We start from the raw sequence: 24,193 nt of genomic DNA, 5'->3' as shown, positions 1-24,193 counted from the left end.
ATGGAATAAATGGAAGATAAGGTCCCTTCTATCTCTAGATACATGTTCCTTGACGAAATGCTCCAAGAAACTTTGAAGGAGAAATTACTTTCAGCTGGGCAGGAAGGAGTCAGGAGAAGCTTCGTGGAAGACAATTTTATAGTCTCAAACAATTTTAGTCTCAACAATTTTCACCACTCTAGACAAGATAAAAGTAATTGTTTACCCGTGTAACCCTCAGAAGGATTGTTAAACCTGAAAGCTGTCACTTTTCATAGTACCTTAATGGTGCCATTAGACCGGATAGGCATTTGGGGTAAAGTGGCCAGAAGAAAGAGGAGGAAAATCTCTAGAAGCTGTGCTAAATGACAGAGCATCTGGGACAAATGTTGAATTCTTTCTAAACCAGTCTCTACTAAGACGGGTTAAGTTCCTCTCAGACATGTTTTGGGATCTGGGGAGATGGATGAGGAATCTTTGAATACAAGGGAAAGGATGAAGATACTGTTTTCTCCTCCTTGCCTCTCCCCAAAACTCCCTGGAGCTAAAGCAAAAGTAAAAGTGAAAGTGAATGCCACTGTCCCCCACCCCGGACCTCCGCCCACCAGCAAACTGTACTCAGGCCTTTTTCTCTCTTTGCTGGTTCCCTCTCCTCACGTCCTTTTCCCTTCTCTCCACTTAGGAGCAGCTGGAGCCCCAGGGACCGCAGCCTCATAGAAGTGCTGCTGCCAAAGAAGAGAGCTTGGGCTGGAGTGGGCACGCGGTTAACTAACCTAAGGTGGCGCTCTGGCGCTCGGACACTGTGGACAGAGCGTGTAGGGGTGGGGAGGGCAGAGGCGGGAAGCCTCAACTTATGGCAAACTGTAGCCAGTTTCTGCGCTGCCGGGTCATCGCCCTGCCCCTGCAGTGGCTTCAGCTCCTCCTCCTGCTGCTGCTGCTGCATCTGCCGCCCTGTGTTTTGCGAGGTAAGCAGGGGAGGTTGAAATAAGCCCAAGCAGAGAGTTCGCGGAGGAAGACTTTCTGGAAAGTGGGGGCCGCCCTCTCCCTGAGGTGTGATGTGCCTCCACCGGGCTGCGAATTGGAGGTGCAAAGCGGGGAGCGCAGGGTGGAGATTCCTAGAGGCTGCGAGGGGCATCCAGCCTTCTCTGCCTCGGAGTCCCGAATGTGTCGCTCTAGGATTGGAGTCTGGCTTCTGAGCGTCCTGAGAGTAGCGTAGAGCCTTATTTACCTAGCGCAGTTTCACTTGTCAACTACTCCAGCTGCCGGGAAAGAGTCGGGCGGGAGTTAACCCCTTTATCTCCAGAGCCGCGCGGGCAGGAGAAGGTAGGGAGCTGTCGGAAGCCAAACAGCAGCAGTCACTGCGCTCGGGCAGAGCTCGGAGCCTAGCTTTAGGCCCAGGTAAAACTCAGCCAACTCTCCGGTGAGCTCACGGGCGTTTCATCTGTTCAGCGTTCAGTTTCAGATCCTCCTAACTTCTTAACTGGGAGTCCCATTTCTCGTTCATGTGTTTTTAATTGTTGAATTAGCTGCCAAGTGTTTGTATGCTGAAAGCTCACTTTTAATGAGCAAAAAAATATGAGGTTCAGATTTCGCTCATTATGGTTTGAGGAAGAGTTACAAAGACCACCAGCCCTGGAGGGCTTAGGAAAATGAAAAACCTCTGCTTATTGGAAAAGGATCTAGTTCCTGGAGAGAAGAGGTCGCCAGACTGGATACAGAGGAAGGGAATATATGTAGTGCAGTATAGTAATCAATCAGTGTTTATTAAGAGCTTACTATGTATAAGGCGTTGTACCCGGCACAGCTGGAAGAATAGGGGAGACAGGAAAACTGGATTCCAGTATGCCTTTCATCAATCTGTTGGAAACCCATTTTCCTCTTTAATGAATGCTCCTCAGGGACTTAGAGAAATACTGGAGCTGAAGTTCCTGATGTCAGAATGGATCCTTGATTCAGTATGAAGCCTCTGAGATTGGAAGATTAAACACCACACACACACACCCCACCCCTACTAGAGGAGGTAGGGAAGTGGGGAGGGAGTTGAAGAGGATCAACTGGGACTAGGCATGAAAATGTAGCTTCCAGTTTCACTTGGTAGATATGGCTGTAAGAGCTTCACCTCGACAGTTTAGTTGACAGAAGGAACCAATGCGACGACTGTTGTAAGATGATAAGTTCAGGGAGGCCTCAGTAAGTGTTTAGTAATTCAAGGTGCTAGAGCAGTCATTGAAAGTTGGTCTCCTCTCTTGAGAAAACAAATAGGGGGCGTAGAGGAAGGATAGGAGGCATGGCTAGAATGGGCTGCATCAGCTGGCTATGACCAACCTCTGACAGCTGCAAATGATTTAATTTTCCATTCTGCCTACTCTATTTCTTTAAGCTGCATCTATCTCCTAATTTTGTCTCCGGTAAACTCTGATCACCATTATTTCACAGTGATTCATATCTGTTCATTGCTGGGAGGGGGAGGAGGTGCAGCGGAGGTCACCAGTGACTAGTTTGGTATAGGACTAAGAAGTTTTGACTTCTAACTCTAGAATGCTAAAGATTCCCTATAAGCAGATTGTGAGAGAATTTTATGGCTTTTACTTTTATTGATGATTTTTAGGAGTTCTGAAATAGCAGAAATATGTGAACTATATGACTCAAGACTTTGCAACTCTTGGGCTACTAATAGAGTCAAATTGGTGAACCAGATTCATGGGGCTTAAAACACAAGTGCCTCAAGGCTAGGGGAGGGGGAGGTGAACTAGGGACTGGGACTTAGGGAGGTCATGGATAGAAAATGGTGGGGTTTAGAGTCTGTCCTGCTCACATTCTTATGGTGTGTGTTCGTCCTTTGTTGCCAAAGAAGACCATTTCATCAGAGAAATAAAGACATGACTTGCACTTGACTTTGTTTTGAGTGAGGGAGGGCTGTGCAGGTCACCAGCCTCACTTCTCCTCCAGAGCCATCTGAATCCAGTGACCCGATATTCATCAGGATGACTGGAAATGACCCAGGATGAGGCAAGTGGAGTTAAGTGATTTCCCAAAGATCACACAGCTAGTGAAGGTCAAATGTCTGAGGTGAGATTTGAACTCAGGTCCTCCTGATTCCTGCACTGGTGCTGTATCCACCGAACCAGCTAGCTGCCCCCAGTCCTATGGTGGGAGGGAACCAGAGGAGGAACTGGCTTTTCCTTTTGCTTTCACTTTCCATCCTAAACTAGATAAGGAGAGAGGACAAGATTGGACACATTCTATGGAGAAACTTTATACTTGATGGAAGAAGAAAATATTGGGGGCAGAGAGGAATGAATAATGGGAGAAGCAGTCAGAAATAAGCTGTGTTTTGTTTCATTGTAGTCTAACCCCAGTAAGGGTATTCAGGAATAAGTGACTTTCTGGGGAAAATGAAAGAGAAAGTAAATGTAGCTAATCTTCCTTCGTGTTAAAAAAACCTCTGTTTATTCTGGCATGCGTACAACTAGAAAGAGCAAAGCAAAATTATAAGTCTTTTCTTCACTTCAAGTGCATAAAAATTGTTTTTTGTGGATATAGCTATTCTCAAATTAGCACCGAAGCACTTTACTTTCAAAGATGCCCACAGTCTTTTCTCAGAGGCTGGCCACCCATTCCATACTGCTGCTGGCTCTCTTCATGTGCCAGCTGTTGCTTTTGCCTGTGTTTCCATTCTCGTTCTGCATTAAAATGAAGCAGCACTTTAACTCTTACAGGTTTTCTTCTTTTTGTTGTTTGATTGCGTCCAACTCTTCACGACCCCATTTGAAATTTTCTTGACAGAGATACTAAAGCGATTTTGCCATTTCCTTCTCCAGTTCATTTTACAGATGAGAAATCTGAGACAAGCAAGGTTAAATGACTTGCCCAGGATCAAACAGCTAGTAAATATCTGAGTCAAGATTTGAACTCAGGGAGATGAGTTTTCCTGATTCGAGGCCTAGCATTCGATCTACTATGCCACCTAGCTGCTGGACTTTATGAATTTGAAAGGTTTTCCTTTGGTTGGAAGAGAAGACAAAGATATTTTTCTCTTCCCTTATAACTCAAAGGATTTGTTTTCAGAGGTTTGGATGAAGCTATCTGTCAGTAGGTCTCGCCCCTAGATGGTAGATTGCAAATTAGTTTGCTACTTAAAAAAAATCCAATTCCAGGGCATAGCCTGAAATTCAAGTAATTCCATTAGTTTATACCTGTGATTAATTGATTGAGTAGAGGACCTGGGCATTGTTCACACCCTGTTCTGCCTCTGATTAATTTAACCAAGAAATCTGGGTGTTCTGTTCTTTTCGAATGGGGCAGAGTACAAATAATCCCTTACAAATAATCATGAAATCCTGCAGCATTACTACACGAAAGAGACAAGAATAAACATAATTAATTACCCAGTACAGATACTAAACTTTTTTTCCTACCTTTAGAACTTCGCATTTGTGTTCTTTGTTACAGAATAGAAGAGGGGACAGTGAGAAAAAGGAAGAAAGAGCTTCTTTCATTCATTTGGAGATTGTAGAATTGAAGAGTCAGTCAGTCAACTAGTATTTATTAAGTGTCTATAATGTGCCAGGCACTCTGCTGAGAGGTTTGCAGAAAGCTACAAATTCACCATCTTGATGGTCACAGGAGAAGCATTGTAAGGAGAAAGAAGGTAAACACTGGGAAATATAGGGGATATGAAATCGAAAGGTACCAATAAAACCTTTAAAAATAAAGATAACCATATTATTTCTGGATGGCTAAAGAATAAGACATGTTGACAGAAGTAAGACACTTTTAAAACAATTAATCACAAGCATTTATTAAGTACTACACTAGACACTAGGCATATGTGGACACAAAATAGTCTCTACCCTTATGGAACTCATATTCTATCAGGGGAGACAATATAATCTACATATACATATAAAATGTATGTACATATATATGCATATATTATATGTTTGTATATTTATATATAATTATATGTATGTATGTTAACCATTGTATTCCTGAAACTTCCGTTTTTAAAATTCCATCCTTCTAGGAAGGATAATATATTCAATTAATAACACCTTTGAATTAATTAGGTTTTTAATCTTTGTTAAGCCATTTCAGTTGCGTCCAACTATTTGGGTTTTCTTGGCAAAGATACTGGAATGGTTTGCCATTTTCTTCTCCAGATCATTTTTTACAGATGAGGAAACTGAGGCAAACAGGGTTAAGTGACTTGCCCAGGGTCACACAGCTGGTGTCTAAGGTCAGATTTGAAATCAGGTCTTCTGGACTCTCATCTGGGGGCTCTATCTACTGTATTACCTTACTCCCCTTCATTCCCACCCAGCATTTGCCCCAGGCATTTAATTTCTTAATCAGCTTCAGTGTTTTCTAATCTTCTGTTTCCATTGTCCTTGGTATTTCGGGTCTTACCGCTGGTATCATATCCTGTACTCCAGCCATAATATGGTTGTTTTTTTAAATACACTTGTATTAATATCTTTTGATTTTATATCCCCTATATTTACCATTGTATCCTTTCCCCTTCCCCCATACAGTACTTCTCCTGTTACTAGAAAGATGGTGGATTAATAGCTCTCTGCATATCTCTCCAATCCTTCAACCTCCAAAGGACTTAAAAACCATATGGAGAGTAATTAGAGCTGTGTGTTTGTCCTTTGTTGCTGAAGAAGACCATGCCATCAGAGAAATAATGACATGACTTGCACTTGACTTTCTTTTGAGTGAGGGAGGGCTGGGCTAAAGCCTCAAGAAAAGAAGACAGAACAGTGTAAGGTAAAAAAAATTCTTATGAATTAACACTGAAGAATTTTAATACTTAGAGCACTAACTCAGTGACTATCCTCCCCTTGCCTCATGTGGCCATGGCAGTGAGTGTAAAATAAATTGCAAGATTATTCATGGCCCAGTCCTAACATAGCGATTCTGTCCAAATACATCTAATATCTGGTGGCACCAGGGAAGAGGGAGGCATTGGAGTGAGTGATAGATAATTAAAGAAGACCAAGAGACAAAAGATATCGAGAGAGAAAAAAACTTCAATGAAATAAATAAACTAGCAAAAATAATCCCACAGATCAGGAAAAAAATGGGTAAAACCCTAAAGAAAAAAACAAAGTACAATTAGCAAATATGAAGGAAAGCAAATAATCTGTGATGAATGACAGCTTCCTATAGTATCCCCTTAAGATCGTGGAATGATATCAAGAAATGGCTCAAAATGACAATGAAACTCATAACAGAAGAAATTATGAACGAAGACCAAAAAATAGATCTCTCTTTTTCTCTACCTTTTTTTCTAAGGCTTCCTTTACTTTGGTCTCTTCATTAATCTCTCCCTTTTCTGTCTACCCTGAATTTTTTTATCTATCATCTGTATATTTATTTGTTCCTTCTGAAGCAAACTCTGGCCACAAACAAACAAATTTGTCTATTGCTAGAGGGCACTGACAGGACATTATTCATTCACTGATGTATCAGACCCAAGAGTCCTGTTCCTCAGCCCTCATCAACACCTCATCAATCTAAAGGGTAGAATAAAAGGGAAGTTCCCTTTTGCTGAGGTATGGGATTCAGGCGATGACTTTTACTCTTTGATGAGGGCAGGAAATCCTGCCCATAAACGTGTGGCTGCCAAGGGTCCTTCTCACAGCCTTGGTCAGCACTCATGACTCTAAGGGAAGAGAGAATAGGGGACAAGGTTCCTCAGACAAGCCCATGCTTCAGAATTCTGAATCAAGGCACCATTCTCATCAGTATATCCCAGAAGCTGAGTAGTTAGCCAAGATTAGGGCATTGGTTTATGAGCTACTCCCACCACTGAAGCATGGGTTCAGTGACTTAGTCTTCACTCTCTCTGGTAAAGATGGGGGGAACAGGACTATTGCCGATTCCACTATGTTCATGGAGGTGTAGCTGCCAGGAACCTTATTTATATCTTTGACCAATGACTCACGGATTAAGGGTACTCATGACCCATCCAGCTACTTCATTTGGATTTTGTCAGGAAGGGGTGACTCCAAAAGTCATTACAGGAATTCTTATTAATGTTAACACTTGGAAGCCCTGGCAATCAAGTGGGTAGACTGCAATAGTCCTGAGGTAAGGTGCAGTGGCAATTAATCCTAAATGGGGATAGAGGAAGAGAGAAGGGCAGTGCTTTATGGACTCTCATACAGAGGGTTAGGTGATTTCTGTGGGTCGGAGGAATTGATCTCTCGGCATCAACTGAGAGTGGGAGACAAGCAAGTAGTACAGGGATATTCTTCCATTAGCTAAGGATTTGTATGAGGTTTTTATTGGGCGTTCCCCCAACCATCTGAACAGGAATAGGGCATTTCTCTGCTGTCTCTTTAAGAGGATATAGCATTCCTTCCAGCTGTGAACCAAGGAGGATTCCCCCACCCCAATCTTGAAGTGAGGTAGAGCAGTTCCCTCCAAGCATTTAAGTATAGTAGACCTTCTACATGCAGGGTAGATGAGGGAGCACCCAGTGTTCTAACCATGAACATCTTGACAGTGACGGTCTTATACCAAAGAACAAGGGTAAAGAGAAGTAGCTTATCAGAATACAGTCAGGGAAAGCAAAGCATGGGGGATCGAATTAGCCAGCTAGTTAGTTTCCATAGCAAATTAGAACTGTGTCACATATCAAAGTTACAAGATGGATCCCAAGTGACAAAATGGAGTTTAATAAATATCAAAGGGTCACACAGCAAGACATATATTCTCACTACACCTTGAATTTATAGTTCTTCATAGTTTGGAAAGAGAAGAATAATTTGAGATTAGTCTTGTGGGGAACAGTGGAAGTTTTTGCAACTCTTATGGAGAATGAGGAGAGAAGAAGGGGCGGGTGTCAACCTGTGACAATGGTAGGTGTCCACCAAATCCTCAGTTCCTTTCTTTAAGACCACGAAAGATGATTTCTAAAGGTACAAAGTGGGAAGTGTGTGACTGAGTTTTTATAATGACACTTGTTTCAATAGCGGAAGAAACTGATAAACCAGAGAAACAGAAGGGCATTCCTTTAGCTTAACTGTGATGTGGTTGTTTTTTGCATCATTTTGCTAAAGAATTCATTTGCCAAATTTAAAATTATGTCTTGTAAACACTTGTAGTTGAACCTGTCTTGATATTGCCCAGGATCCCTTTGGTTTTGGCATGAGAATAATATGAGAACCATACAGGAGAGAGGGACCTTTCCTGGTGCAGGGCTAGGAGCTCAACTCACGGCCCAGTGATAGTTTGCTCTATAATTAGGGGGATGAGTACAAGCTATTTCATAACTACCCTTCTAAGTGCAGAATTACTGTAAATGTGAGTCATGTTTTATAAATCTGCTTTATGGACATAAGCTGATGTTATATTGTGGGAATCTCTTCCTGGAATGAATTTTTCTTTTCCCTTTGATATTGTCTAAGAACTCATTATAGCTATATTACCAAAGTTTATTTCTCATCTTTATTTTAGTTAATTTTTGTTATAGTTTTGCTATCATTATTGTTTTATACTTGAGCAGGAAGCTGAATAAACCCCAAAATGGTTAACTTTGAGGAAAATTTTAAATATTAGTGGTCATACTATGCTATTTGGATTTTTTTCTGAGGTGAGATTCTTTGATTTGGAATTTCTTGCTTGATTTGGAATGATTCATTTTCAGATCTTACCAAATATGACCCTTATACACTACCCAAGCATTATAAATAATAATGCTTGGTATTTGGTGCCACCATAGAATGCCACTTGTTTTGGGACTACTTTTATTAGTATAACTATAATTAGAATGTTGCTTCCACATAAATAAGTTTAAGTGTTGTTATTATTGCCACTGAGATATATCAGAGTTCACTAAATTGTTTGGTAAGCTGTATATTGTTCTTTGGTAGTTGGTTAAACATTGACATTTTGGAGCAACATTGTGATCCTCCAAAATTGTTATTGACAAAACATCATCATCTTGCAAATATTGATATACATAAAGTGTTTACCTATACTTGGAACAGATCCTATATATGGGAATGGCAGTGTTAGAAAAGTTTTGAAGTACAGGCAATACAACCAAGTTAGAGTACATTTGGACAGTCTATCTAGGAAGAAGGTTAGGCCAAGCCACTGTCAGTCATTCAAACATAACAAGTTACCAGAAGAAATTCAGATAACAGTTCATTGATCGTGTTAAGTAAACTGCCCCCCTCTCCCATTCTTGTGAAATGAAAGAGGACTTTAATAAAATAATGACTGCTCAAAGACAGCAACACAGCACAGCCTTTGAGAATCAGACCTGAAAATACATTTGGGTTTACAACTCTTTCAAGATGCTAAGGAAAAACTTGACCAGTTGCAACAGACAACAAATGTGTTAGTGATAGTGAGGCTGTATTCTATCAGGCAAAGAGTCTGCCTTTTCATATTACTAGAGCTCTAAGACAGTATATGTACCCTGAGACTATCAGTGTGGCATTTGGGGAACAACCCAATGCCAGGTACATTAGGATACTAGAAGACAGATCACACTGAGGGTGTTGTTGGTACATACCCATTTTCCCTGAGTCATACAGTGAATCCTCTCCAGAAAGCAAAAAAGGAAAGGCCCACTGATTGGAGCAGAAACACTCTTTCTTATGGCAAGCATAGGACAAGGTATATTATCATAGGGAAATTCTTCTGGCTCAACTTAGGAGCTTTCTCAGGAAAGACTCGTGCCCCAAGGAACAAACATGAGAAAACCAGCTTATATGGATGTCAGTGGTGTTGCATATTTGGAGAACCTCTCACATAGTAAAGAAGGATTGGCTGACAGAGAATCTCAGTGGAAATGTTTGTTTGTTTTAAATTGGTGGAGTGCCCAAGGAAGCATTTGCTTCTCATTTGGAGGCACAGACTCCTCCCCCCTTGAACTTCTCCCATTCCCTTTGCTTCCAATGCTTTTTTACCTTTGGGACACCTGATGGCTAGGAATTCAAACATAGCATGGCAAAATTGCTTACAAAAAGTAATCTGGGGATGGTGAAACATCAAGTCAATTATATTCCATATTTGTTGCATCTATAGATGTAGAAATGAGACACCATAAGACGTTATGCTCTGAGTAGATGCAAAATTATGGAGATTAGTAGACCCAGGGACAATCATGGCTGAGATGGAGAATGAGGTCAGCTTGGAATAAGTACAAGCAGACCTCAAATATAATGAATTCCTTTGAGTGCAGTTCGGTAGCTGAGACCCAATAGGCCCAGGAATGTCCAGAAAACACCCACTTGGAAGCCTAAAATAAAATATAAATGGTCCAGGAATTCATATCAATGTACGGACTAAAGATATGAGGTAGAACAGTTACTCTAGGGTTGCAGAAATGGAAACAGAAGTTCATAAAAATTCTTCCAAAGGAGAATCCCAGGGACAGAAATAAAACAATTGGGATAAGACCCTGGGATAAAATCAGTGTTCTCCTGACACCCAGTTTCCTTTACACAGCTTCCTTCCCCCACACAACTTAACTGGCCCCAACCTTTCAGACATAGCTTCCCAGTTGAGAGTCATAAAAAGTCCTAGCCACAGATAGCCTAGGTCTCTCAGAACTGGTAAGTGCCTGAGACCATGGAATTTTGGAGACAAGGGTGGAAACGTCCAGAAAAACTAAATGCCATTATATCTTTATTGCATATTCTTTCCATGTTAGGGCAAAGTAAACCTTCTTTGTTAAGTATTCAATGACCTGAGAGTGCCTCATTTCATCCTATCATTGAACCCGAACTAAGAGGGTACTGGCTTGAGTCATGCCTACAGTAGTCCCCTTGGAAAAGACCTGGACTTTTCCTGAATTGAAGAATGCAACAGAATGACTGATGTGCGCACATGCCATCTGGGGAAGATCAAGGAAGTAGAATTAACATCTGTTACAACTGTGGAGAAAATAGCCACATAAGGCTAAATGCATTAGAAAAGAGAATGCAGCTTTGGAACTTCAGAGTCACAGGACTATAGGACCAGTTTTAGGGATAAGGAAGTTGGACCAGGGAAGGGGCTCACCCCAGCCCCATCAAACACAGTTAGGTCATAAGCAATTCTACTGATTCTTTTCCACCTGGTCTCATAGGACTTCACAAAGAGGTATCCATAAAAATTGAAAATGTGGAGTATTTTCCTGTCCTAGACAGTGGAGCATGAGTGACTGTTGTGTTCCAGTCATTTTATGAGAAACATTTGTAGAAAATATACAGCCTTTTTTCAGGTTTTAACCTTTGAGGACTGAGTGACAAAAACTACCCATACTTAAGATATGTTGGAAGATATTTCTGGTGCCAAAATAAAGTGACATTCTGGCCCTGGTTTGTACAGGTGTTGGTGAAGTATCAGCATTACTTGGAACCAATTCTATCTAGTTTGTTCAAAAATACTGCAGACAACAAGCTGAGACTCAATATCTGCACATTTTTGACTATCCATGGAGTTTTCAAGGAGGTGTACTGAAGGATGGAGTGAAGTGTTGACAGTAATCACCACAAGGGTATACCTCACTCCTCAGTTCCTGAAGTGGACTTAAGGGATTATCCAGGGCAGGAAGAATGGAAGGAGCAGCTGAGTCAGAAACTCAGCAAGAAGACAAGTGTATTCTCCCTGCTTGTGTAGGATGTGCAGAGAATAACTCACAAAATCCAGCTTACCATTCAAGACCATTCCATGAATGACCTAGAAAGATCCATTTGTCTGTGGTTGATGGACTCAGAAAATATCTTAAGAACCCCCTAGTAAATGGCATCATCAAGAAGTCTAATAGAATCCATGGTAGTATTACCAAAGAATGGAAAAATGTGTAGATACGTAGACTACCAGATAGCAAAGTAAATTAATATACTATGCCAAAGGTTCAAAATGCTTTGGATTTTCTATTAGGCTATGGTTTTCTGTATTGGATTTGTGAAGTTAAGGATAAGCACACATAACAGAGAAAGATAAAGAAAAGACTTTCATCTGTCCATCTGGATTTTGCCAGTTTGAACATATACCCCAAGGTAACCCAAGGGCTCTTGAAACCTACCACTAATGGAAAAAGTAGTTAGTGACATGAATCACCTGCAACTTTTGGTGTTCTTTGATGACATCATCAAAAGAGTTGTATCAGCTAGAGGAAAATGGCTTGAAACTTATCACAAAAGGGTGTGAGCATCAATCTAGAGAAAATAGAGACTTTCCCGACTTAGCCACAGCCAAAGAATCTTCATACTGAAGACTTTTTTCAAATGTAATGGTTACTATTGAAAATTTGTTTAAAATTATTCTGCTATTGCTATTGCTATTGCTATTGATCTTACTCATATATGCGTGATTAAAGAGGCACAGAAATAGGCAAGAAACACAAAAGTGTTTTGAAACTGACATGTGTATATGGATAGACATGTGTAAACAAGCATTTAAAGTCTTGGTCAACTTGCTTTACACATGTGTCAGTAATAATCTATGCTGGCCCAACCAAGTTTTTTGTCCTGCCAGCTTAGAGGACTTGGGAGCAGTCTCTTACAACGAGAGTGATGGTTATATGAAACCAGTTGCATTTGCCAGCAGATGTTTGAGTGACATCAAAACATAATATCCCATTCACAAGCTGGAGTTTCTGACTTTGAAGTGGGCTGTAATTGAGAAGTTTAGTTACAAGTGTGAAACAGCAATCCACTGACATTCTGACAAGTACGAAGTTAAATATGCTATTTGCTAGAGATGGGTGGCAGCACTAGCTAATTTTGAATTCAGCAATAGACTCCATTATCAGTTTTATACCTCAAGGAAGATATCGATATTGATAAGAAAAAGTCCCCGTGTACTCCAAAATATTTATAGCAGCACTTATTAATAGTAGCTAAGAATTGGAAACAAAGTAGATGCCTATAAACTGGAAATGGCTAAACAAACTGTGGTATGTGACCATAATGGAGTATTAATGTACTATAAGAAATGATGTGTGAACAATACAGAGAAACATGGGAAAATCTATATAAACTGATGCAGAGTAAAATAAGCAGAGCCCAGAAAACTGTATACAGTGACCACAGAATGTAAATGCAAAGTACAACATACAAAAGATCAAAAGTAAATGTAACAGCTGGAAGCTGTGGTGCAAACAAATATTGCAAGATTAGTACTTTTTAACCTGTATTAAATTATAAAGATCAGACAGGATTCAAATGAAGTGATAGGAGAAGACAATCCCCAATGTACCCCTTTGTGGAGGTGGCAAGTCCACAGGTGATTAAGAATCATGAAGTTCACTTCAGGAATTGAAGAGTGAGGTGTGGTGATTACTGTCACCACTTCACTCTATCCTCCAGTACACCTCCTTGCAAACTCCATGTATGATCAAAATGTGTAGATATTGAGTCTCAGATTGTTGTCTGTAGTATTTTTGAACAGACTAGATAGAACTGGTTCCAAGTGATGCTGATACTTCACCAACACCTGTACAAACCAGGACCAGAATGTCACTTTATTTTGACACCAGCAATATCTTCAGAAAATTCCTGAGTCATTTCAATATATCTCAAGTATGGGTAATTTTTGTCACTCAGTCCTCCAAAGTTAAAAGTCTAGGACTTCCACCAGACTTTATGCTAGCATTCAACATTCTTTTCCTCAATTGTGAAATTCTACCCTTCGCCCTTCCCATGATCATTCTTTTTCCTGATTGCCATATAGTCTTCTGTTTCATGTCTTTTCACTCTTATGGGTTGCAGTTGCCCCCCAGGAATTCTGATTTTCCTTTTCCTAAGGAAAGATGTTACCCATAGAGGCACAACAGTCTCAATAAAGTAGTCTAAGATTACTGTTCCAAATGCAAAAAAAATAGTTCTGCTCAACAGAGAAATAAGAATGTAATTCTAGACTAGGAAAAAAATTGAATCTATGATTTAGAATCACTCTAAAGAAATGAAACAAATTAACAGATTTGGAGAGGAAAAATATTGAAGTACAGGGAAATTTGGCAAAAGAAAAAGCAATAACATTTTTAAAAACCATCAAAACAGAATATCAATTCCATACAAGCAAAAGTGCCTGACCTTGAAGACACTGATATAAACTATCACCCAACAGAGCAAAAAATACTTTTTTAAAATAAAGGAGTGTCATAATACAGGAAATTATGCAAAAAAATTGTTCAGAATCTTTAAATAAAACAAGGTATAGTTTGAGAGAATACACAAATCATCACCACAGGGGAAAATTCTGCACTTCAAACTCAACATAGTGGCTAAATAAAATAATCTTGATAACAAACAGCAAATTGGGGGAGGAAAGGAGAGCCAAAATGGCAGAGTAAAAGCAGGGATTCAACTAAATCCTTCCAAATATCTGTAAAAAAATCTAGACAAATTCTAGAGCAGCAGAATCCACTAAAAGAATGAAATAAGTTTCCAGCCCAAGACAACCTGAAAGGTTGACAGGAAAGGTCTGTTGCACCAGGCTGAGAGAGGAGCACAGTCCAGCACAGGTCGTACTAGCACACACCAGACCCCAGGAACCCCAGAATAGGTCTCAGAGGACTGAATCACTGGAAACTGTGGCAGTTTCCAGACTTCTCAACCAAAAAACACCAGAGAAAACTTAGAAGATCAGTAGGTTTTGTTTTATAATTTCTTGATTTCTCATAAAGTCATTAGTTTCCATCTGCTTGCTCCATACTAATTTTTAAAGAACTATTTTCTTCAGTGAGCTTTTGGACCTCCTTTTCCTTATGGCCAATTCTGCTTTTTAAGGCATTCTTCTTCTCATTGGCTTTTTGGACCTCTTTTGCCATTTGGGTTAGTCTACAATTTAAGGATGTAATTTTCTTCAGCATTTTTTTGGGTCTCCTTCAGTAAGCTGTTGACTCATTTTTCATGATTTTCTTGCATCACTCTTTTTCTCTTCCCAATTTTTCCTCCACCCCTCTTATTTAATTTTCAAAATCCTTTTTGAGCTCTTCCATGGCCTGAGACCATTTCATTTTTTTTTTTTTTTTTTTTTTTTTGGAGTTTTGACCTTGCTGTCTTTCTCCAGTTGTATGCTTTGGTGTTCCTCTTGTTGTATGCTTTGATCTTCCTCATCAGAAAGGATGGAAGAAAATACTTTTTCACCAAGAAAGTAACCTTCTATAGTCTTATTTTTTGCCCTTTTTGGGCATTTTCCCAGCCAATTACTTGACTTTTTGAGTCCTTTGTCAAGTGGAGGATATACTACTGCCTGAGGCTTCAGAGGTTTTGTATAGCTGTTTTCAGAGATATCTCTAGTGACCTGTAAATTCTCAGTTCCTCCATAGTGGCATAGTCAAGGGAAAAGTGTTTACTCTTCTTCTGGCCTGTGCTCTGGTCTGTAAGCAACCACAAGCACTCTTTTCTGCCCTGGAACTGCAAGTAGGATACAGCTGCCACCAGCTCTGTCATGCCAGCACTCCTTCTTTCCCCAGGACTGCCACTCAGGACTGAGACCCAGATCAACCACTAGATTCCCCCTTCCTCTGTAGGCCAATAGATCCGGAAGCAGCCACTGCTACCACCGCCCTGGGATTGGGGCTGGGCCTAGGACAGACCATGCTCCCCTCTCACCCAGGTGAAAGAGCTTTCTCACTGACTTTTGAAGCTGTCTTTGGCATTTGTGGGGCATTTGTGAGAAATGTGGAAACCACAGCATGATTCATCCCCCTGAAGCATACTCCAGAATATTATAGAAGACAGGACTGAGGCAGGACTCTGTTGCTTTACCCATAATTGGATCTGGGTTGCAGTCCTGGGTGGCAGTCCCCAAGTGAGGAGGAGAACTAGCATAGCAAAGCTTGTGGCAGCTGTAGAAAGGGAACCCTCCTCATAGTTCCAGGGCAGAAAAGAGTGCTTGTGGTCATTCACATATCAGAGCACAGACCATGAGAGGAGTAAACACCTCTTCTTAGAAAATATCACTTTAGAAGAACTGAAAACTTAATGGTCCCTAGAAGTATCTCTGAAAACAGCTGCACAAAACCCCTGAACCTTGAGACACTATGCCCTCCACACTAGAAGCAGAGCCCTACTTTAACAAAGAGATAAAACAACTAATGGAAAAAACTCAGACTATAGAAACTTACTTTGGTGAGAAGGAAGATCAAAACATATACTCAGAAGACAACAAAGTCAAAGTTCCTACATCAAAGTCTCCAAGAAAATTCAAATTGGTCTCAGACCATGGAATAATTCAAAAAGGATTTTGAAAATCAAGTAAGGGATGTCGTGGAAAAATTGGGAAGAGAAATGAGAGTGATGTAAGAAAACCATGAAAAATGAGTCATTAGCTTGCTAAAGGAGACCCAAAAAAATGCTAAAGAAAATAACATCTTTAAAAATAGACTAAAAAATAGACAAAAATACCTTTGCAAATGGAAAAAGATGTCCATAAAGCCAATGAGGAGAAGAATGCCTTAAAAAGCAGAATTGGCCAAATGGAAAAGGAGGTCCAAAAGCTCAATGAAGAAAATAATTTGAAAAAAAATTAGAATGGAGCAAATGGAAGCTAATGATTCTATGAAAAATCAGGAAATTATAAAACAAAACTAAAAGAATGAAAAAATAGAAGACAATGTGAAATATCTCATTGGAAAAACAACTGAACATGCACACTCAATTTGGTATGAAAACCTATCTTATGCTACAAGAAAGTAGGGGAGAAGGGGATAAGCAGGAAGGGAAGGCAAATGGGAGAAGGGCGCAATTAGAAATAAACACTCTTGGTGAGGGACAAGGTCAAAAGAGAGAATAGAAGAAATGGGGGGCAGGATAGGATGGAGGGAAATATAGTCAGTCTTACACAACATGAGTATTATGGAAGTCATTTGCAAAACTACACATACATAGTCCATATTGAATTGCTTGCCTTCTCAGTGAGATGGGTGGGAAGGGAGGAAGGAAAAGAAGTTGGAACTCAAAGTTTTAGGAACAAATGTTGAGAATTGTTTTTGTGTATAACTGGGAAATAAGAAATACAGGTAATGGGGTATAGAAATTTATCTTGCCTTACAGGACAAAAGAGAAGATGGGGATAAGTGAAGAGAGGAGTGTTAGAAGGGAGGGCAGATTGGTGGAAAGGGTAATCAGAATGCAAGGCATTTTGGGATGGGGGGAGGAGAAAGATGGGGAGAAAATTTGGAACTCAAAATTTTGTGGAAATGAATGTTGAAAACTTTAAATTAAAAAAAAGAAAAGAAAAGAAAAACAACTGACCTGAAAGATAGATCTGGGAGAGATAATTTTAAAATTGTTGGACTGCCTGAAAACCATGATCATAAAAAGACTCTAGACATCACCTTTCAAGAAATTACCAAGGAAAACTGCCCTGATATTCTAGAACCAAGGGGTAAAATGGAAACCAAAAGAATCCATCAATCACCTCCTGAAAGAGATCCCCAAAAGAAAACTCTCAAGAATATTATAGCCAAATTCCATAGTTCCCAGGTTGGGAAAATATTGTAAGCAGTCAGAAAGAAACAATTCAAGGATTGTGGAACCACAATCAGGATAACACAAGATTCAGCAACTTATGCATTAAGGGGTCAGAGGGCTTGGAATATTCTGGATGTCAAAGGAGCTAAAATTAAAACCAAAAATCACCAAACAGCAGAACTGAGTGTAATTCATGAGGAGAAAATTTTGATATTCAATGACATAGAGAAATTTAATGCATTCTTGAGGAAGGATCAGGGCTAAATAGAAAATTTGACTTTCAAATATAAGATTCAAGAGAAGCATGAAAAGATACACAGGAAAGAGAAATCATAAAAGACTTACTAAAGTTGAACTGTTTACCTTCCTACATGGAAAGATGATACTTGTAATTGATGAGACCTTTCTCATTCTTAGGGTAGTTGGAGGGAATATAAATACATAGAGAGAGAGACAGAGCACAGAGTGAGTTGAATATGAAGGTATGATATCTAAAAAATAAATTTAAGGGGTGAGAGAGGAATGTCCTGGGAGAAGGAGAAAGAGAGAGGTAGAATGGGGTAAATTATCTCACATAAAAGAGGCAAGAAAAAGCTTTTACAGTGGAAGAGGAGAATGTAAATAGGGGAGGAGAGGGGAGGGGAGAGGGAATAGGTGAACCTTACTCTCATCGGAATTGACTTAAGGAAGGAATAACATACACACTCAATTGGGTATGAAAATCTGTCTTAATGGGATAAAAGAGGGGTGAGGGTCATAAAAGGGAGGACATTTTAGGGGAGGGGGCAATCAGAAGCAAACACTTTTTGAGGTCAAAGGAGATAATAGAATAAATGGGGTTTGGGATAAGATGGAGGGATATATAGTTAGTCTTTCACAACATGACTATTATGGAAATGTTTTATATGACTACACATGTATAACCTATATAGAATTGCTAGCCTTCTCAATGAGGATGGGTGGGGAGAGAGAGAGAGAGAGAGAGAGAGAGAGAGAGAGAGAGAGAATTTAGAACTCAAAGTTTTAAAAATGAATATTAAAAACTGTTTTTACATATAACTGGGAAATAAGATATACAAGCAATGGGGTATAAAAGTCTATCTTATCCTACAGGAAAATAGAAAGGGAAGGGATAAGAAAATTTGGATGGCAGGATGATAGAAGGGAGGGCAGATTGGAGTAAGAGGTAATCAGAAGCTAAACACTTTTGGGGAGAGACAGGATGAAAGGAGAGAGAGAATAAATGAGGTTGGGGGAATGGAATGGAGGAAAATATAGTTAGCAATAATAACTGGAAAAGGTTTTGAAGTAAGTTTCTCTGATAAAGGCTTCATTTCTTGAACATATAGAGAACTGTGTCAAATTTATAAAAATACAAGCAATTCCCCAATTGATAAATGATCAAAAGATATAATCAGCTTTCAGATGAAGTAATTAAAGCTATCTATAGCCATATGAAAAAAATATTCAAACTCACTATAGATTAGGGAAATGCAAGTTAAAACAATTCTGAGATACTACTTCCTACCTATTGGATTAGATAATAGGACAGAAAAGGTAAATGAGAAATGGTGGAGGGAATGTAGAGAAAGTGAGACATTAATGTACTGTTGTCAGAGTTGTGAATTGATTAAACCATTCTATAGAGCAATTTTGGAACTATGCCTAAAGGGCAATGCCATTACTAGATCTGTATCCCAAAAGAGTTAAAAAAAATTAAAAGGAAAAAGGCTTATATGTTACAAAAATATTTATAGCAGCAACTTTCTGGGGGTAAAGAATTAGAAATTGAGGGGATATACATCAATTGGGGAATGGCTGAGTAAGTTGTGGTTTGTAGTTGTGATGGAATACTATTGTACTATAAGAAATGATGAGCAGGATGCTCTCAGAAAAACCTAGAAAGACTGGGTTGATGCAAAGCAAAATGTGCTGGGTTCAAAGACACAGCAATATTGTAAGATGATCAGTTGTGAATGACTTACCTATTCTCAGTAATACAATCATCTGTAACAACTCTAAAGGACTTAGGATGTGTGATCCTGGGCAAGTCATTTAACCCTCTTTGCCTCAGATGAAGAAATCTGTAAAATGAACTGGAGAAGGAAATGGCAAACCACTCTAGTATCTTTGCCAAGAAAACCCCAAATGGGATCATGAAAGTAAAACATGACTTGAACAACAACATATTAAAAAACAAGCTATACATAGAGGAGATTCACCTTTTCACATGTAATCCTTCTTGTCTCTTTCACTTTGCCTGTAGAATCACTCCCTTTTCTGTTTGTTAAATCAAAATTGGTTTTAAATTTAAATATTTTAAATTAAAGAGACCACCATGGAGATAATTACATCTTCCTTCTTCTCTGTACTTTTACAGAAGTCACGTGCCCTACTCCCAGATCTGTTGAACATGCAAATATTCAGGTCAAGAGTCACAGTGTGAAATCCAGGGAACGATATGTTTGTAATTCAGGTTTCAAACGTCAAGCTGGGACATCCAACCTTATTCGGTGTGTACTTGACCAGAACTTGAACACTGCCCACTGGACAGAGACCAATCTGAAATGCATCAGTAAGTGACCCTTTTTCCTATAGCTCTCCTGAGTCAGTGGGGAAGAACATACTAAAAGCAGTATAAATCACTGAATGATCAAAGTACAGATGACTTGTTAGAGTTCTTTGTTTGACATATGGGCCTGAATGGATTGCTAGGATTCCCTCACCAGCTGCATTACTATAGAGTTGAATTAGGTGGGTAGAAATACGTAGGATTTGCAATCATGCCCCCAAAATTGTCAACTAGAAGACTCATCCTAACCAGCTCAGTCATCTTCTTGCTATAAAGTTCAAGATAATGCTGCCCCTTGACTTGTCCTATTTAAAGTACTTGAAAGTTAATGGTTCCAGAGTGCTTAGAACACTTAAACATGAGCTGGAGAAAGAACTAACCCATACACGAAGCCAGGAAAAGACCTGCTACAAACTGTATGTCCCTCCATGACACAGGCTGAATAAGGCTTTTTGAGCCCAGAAGAAGAGGTTTCCATTTGGGCCAGAAGTGCCAAGAAAGTTGTACAAAGCTGAGAAGCAGTTATCAGATGCAGATTGCTAGGGAAAAGGAACAGAGGCAAGGTGCTGGACTTTGCTCAGGTGTGTGAGTCAGGAGCATAGCAGAATTTATAGCACACATAATCCTTACAGTGGGTTTTTATGTCCTGGTAAAAAGAGATCAGGTTTTTCTCCTAGTTTTTCCCCACTGCCACTGGAAGTATTACCATCAGAGGAAACTGCTATCTATGTAAGTCATGGCTGACACCCAAAATAATAATCTATTCTATAATCTGAGCTGGAGGAATTTCCAGACAATATTTAGTTTATTATTTGTACCTCTAAGGCAGCCAGCCTAAAAAGAGAGTCACTATCTCTTTATTAAAAAGAAAAAAATAAATAGCACAAGTATTTACATTTCTGAACTACCACAATTCAGCTATAAATATCTAATTATCTTCTCTAGGAGATCCTGCCCTGGTTCACCAAAAGCCAAAGGAACCTCTCACCCCTGATGGAAAAGGTAGGAATATCTGAATCAGATGCTGTTGTAGACCCTTTTCTCCTGCTACCATCTTTATTTCCATATCCACACAATACGTAAATTGTGACTAGGAAACTTAGCAAACTTGTAAAAAAAAAAAAAGATAGTTACAACTAAAGGAAAGGTGTAACATCATCTTAATTTCAATTCTTTAAAATCAAGGGAACTTGACTGTTGTTTCACATTCTGGTTTTATGGTTCATAATTGGTATCATTTTAAAGTGAAATGTTGAATGGCTCAGATCAAATCCAAGAATTCTTAAATCAGAATGATTATTGGTTTATTACTATGATGTGTATAGCAGCAAATGCTATCACATTTCATTTGAGCCTGGGGTAATCTTCCATCCCAGTTTCTTCAGGGTTGTTCATTCTCAGGATAAGTTCTACTCATTAATTACAAATTTCTAGAATGATACACTCAATTCTGAGCTGGTCATGCTCTTATTTTACAGTCAACTACAATTTAGTTAGCAATAGATTTTTGGTGTTTGCATATTATCCAAGCCCTTTGTTTCTTCTGCTGTTTCTTCTTCATCTATTTCACTATCCATTAGTACATCCACCAAAGAATATATGAGGAAAATGAGAAGAGATGAGTATTTTTCAGTTAACAGTAAACAGTTCTGGTTTGTTTGTGTTTTTTTAAAGGAAGATATTTAGAATAAAAATAAGTTTGGGAATTTTCTGTGGATTTCACTTTTGCTATATCACCTACATTCCCAGACCTGCCCTTAGGTCTTGAGAAAAAATTCTCAGCTCCAAGACTGACAGTTCTGCTGTCAAAAACTTGGACAACTTGCCACAGATGTGCTAATTTTGCTACTCTAAGATATCGATCCATCATATTTATATGATATCGTGTGAATGGTACTTGCCACTTTTCTTTGGGCAGTATATGACAAATGGGAGTGGTAGCAAAGAAAGTAAAGATTCTACACTGAGTTTATAGCTAGGGGAGTGTATATAGAAGAGGCCATAAACAGATACGACCAGAGACACATAAAAGGACTTTGCTTTTCAAAAAGCTACTTCCACGGTAGGGTCAGCAAGCAAATTTGAGGCCATCATCGTCTAGTACGATACAAGTACCACACAGGAATTGTCAAGCTAGGTCTTCCAGCTGGTGCTTATGTATCACAAGGTCAGAACAGGTTGAAGAATTTACCTGTCTGATTCTCCCTACTTCTGCTGGGAGAACTGAACTGCTAAGGGTTTCCCTTGTTTCAAGGTTTTGAGAAAAATTTAGAAATTTAAAACCTGAATCCAAGGCATCTTTGGTAAATATAGTATTTGTTTTTTAAAATAAATCTTCCAAGATATTTTGCTTTGCAGATATTATAGAAAAGCTTCTTTCTGCATATCTGTACCTACTAAAACCTACGTATCCTTTTCCTTACATTGTGGTGGAATAAATAATAACAGATCCTCTGTACTTCCCAGAATTTTGGTAGTTATTCTGAATGAGAAAAAATGTTATACTTCAAGAGACGTTCCAAAAGGTTAGTTTCAAGGGGGAATGGTTAATATTAGATTAGTGTTGTAGGGTCAAAACTAGATTCTGATTATTCGATTATGTTTCTAAAGCAGCTTTCACTCCAACCCCTGCCACAAAAGAGACTTACTTTAAAATATTTATGTTCTCGATATCTCAGGCTTCACTATAGAACCAGAAGCTTCCAAGTCAGACACCACAGTGGCAACAAAGACAGTCATGGTGTCAACCTCTGTCTCTCTCTCATCATCCACACACACAGCATCTCCAGCATTAGCAGGTACGGTCTCGAAGCCAGTCTCCAAGGAGATATCATCAGAACCACCTTCTACAACAGTCATAATAACAACCCGAAACTGGTCCTTCACAACCTTGGCTCAAACAACAGCACAGACCATGGAGCAATCCTCCCCCAATACCCATGGGATAATACCAGGTTAGCCACTGACTGCTCTCCACTTTAAGAAACATTAGCTCCACATTTCTTGTCATTTAAGTTTGGTCTGGTAGCTAGAGCAAAGCAATTTTTACATGTTGTTGTTGCATTCAGGTGCAGAGTTAATGCTGAGTTAGCTCTCTAACTTTAACTCCTGGGTTTTCCCACAGCCTGTAATCTTCATTCTACAGAATAATGGCCTAATTTAGCCAAGTCCACAGGAAAGGGGGCATACAGCTTCTAGACTGAACCATCAAATTGTAGCATCTACTTAGTGATCCCCACTACAGGATAAAGGATACTTTCCAATGCCTTTCCAATGACACTCTTCATAGTGTACTTATTTGTTGTATTGTATTGTGTTGAGGTTTCTTTTTTTTTTTTTTTTTCGAATTTTAGGGGTGCTTTGTATTTCAAATAGGATGTTATTTGGAGTCTTGACCCCTTTCTGTCATGGGTTTGCCAGGCTCTTCTTATCCAAAAATCTGACCCCGCTTCTAATGAGTCAGATTATTTATTCTTCCAGGATACATCTTGTGACAACCCTTACATTTCCAAAAGAATGAGTCAAGCCCCTACACTTCAGTCATACTTTTCCTGTGTCTGTTTGGTTAAAGGTCAATGGGGAGGGAAGAGAGGGGGGCAAGAAACATTTGTTCTATTTAGCAGCTTCAGGGTTCAATAGTAAACATTTTTCATCTCCTTTTTCCTTTGCAGATGCACAACATGGTGTTATTATATCTGCTTCTGGTAAGTGTTCTTTACCTGGATATACAAGGAATACAGTAAAAAAAAAATATAGTCTCTGCCTTCAAGTGTACCCTCAAGTAGGGAAGAGGTATTGTAGATGGAAACACCAAAAAGAGACCAGTATTCAAAATCTTTAGTGGGGAATAAAGATGAAACTAAAGTGTATATATACATATATATAATATTTAATATATATTATAATAATATAATAAATATATAAAAGTTATATATATTATAAAATTAAAGTATCTTGTACCAGAATTTCCATCTTATTTTTTTTTACAAAAAGACATATTATCAAACTAAAAATAATTTTATTCCTTCTTAAAGACTGAAAGTTCTCCAATGATTTTATAATTTATTTCTAATAGTAAAAAGAGCTGGCACAGAACAAATATGCAATGTCTTCATAGGTCAACCAGAGGAGTGATTTATTTGATTAAAAAATGTTGGACAAAGTGATTTTGACATAAAATTTGAATTTTATGATGATTAGAACAAAC

The 24,193-nt window shown here is 39.0% G+C and overlaps 1 protein-coding gene across 3 annotated transcripts in view; it reads left to right on the top strand.

Moving 5' to 3' along the window:
- The first annotated feature begins 639 nt into the window (after positions 1–639).
- The window catches only part of IL15RA (interleukin 15 receptor subunit alpha), a 49,440-nt gene continuing 25,886 nt past the window's right edge, over positions 640–24,193 (top strand). The window contains exons 1-5 of one of the 3 annotated variants that reach the window (XM_072654235.1): positions 640–944; positions 19,795–19,989; positions 20,932–20,988; positions 22,665–22,940; positions 23,658–23,690. In XM_072654235.1, the coding sequence (XP_072510336.1) occupies positions 833–944; positions 19,795–19,989; positions 20,932–20,988; positions 22,665–22,940; positions 23,658–23,690 (673 nt within the window). In that variant the 5' untranslated portion in view covers positions 640–832. The remainder of the gene's footprint in view (positions 945–19,794; positions 19,990–20,931; positions 20,989–22,664; positions 22,941–23,657; positions 23,691–24,193) is intronic. The other 2 variants (XR_011977093.1, XM_072654236.1) reach the window with 2 other exon arrangements.

The sequence above is a fragment of the Notamacropus eugenii genome, chromosome 3 (genome assembly GCF_028372415.1).
Source record: "Notamacropus eugenii isolate mMacEug1 chromosome 3, mMacEug1.pri_v2, whole genome shotgun sequence".
Classification (NCBI taxonomy): Eukaryota; Metazoa; Chordata; class Mammalia; order Diprotodontia; family Macropodidae; genus Notamacropus; species Notamacropus eugenii.
The sequence above is the reverse complement of the archived record's forward strand: the minus strand, read 5'-3'. Positions and strand labels throughout refer to the sequence as shown.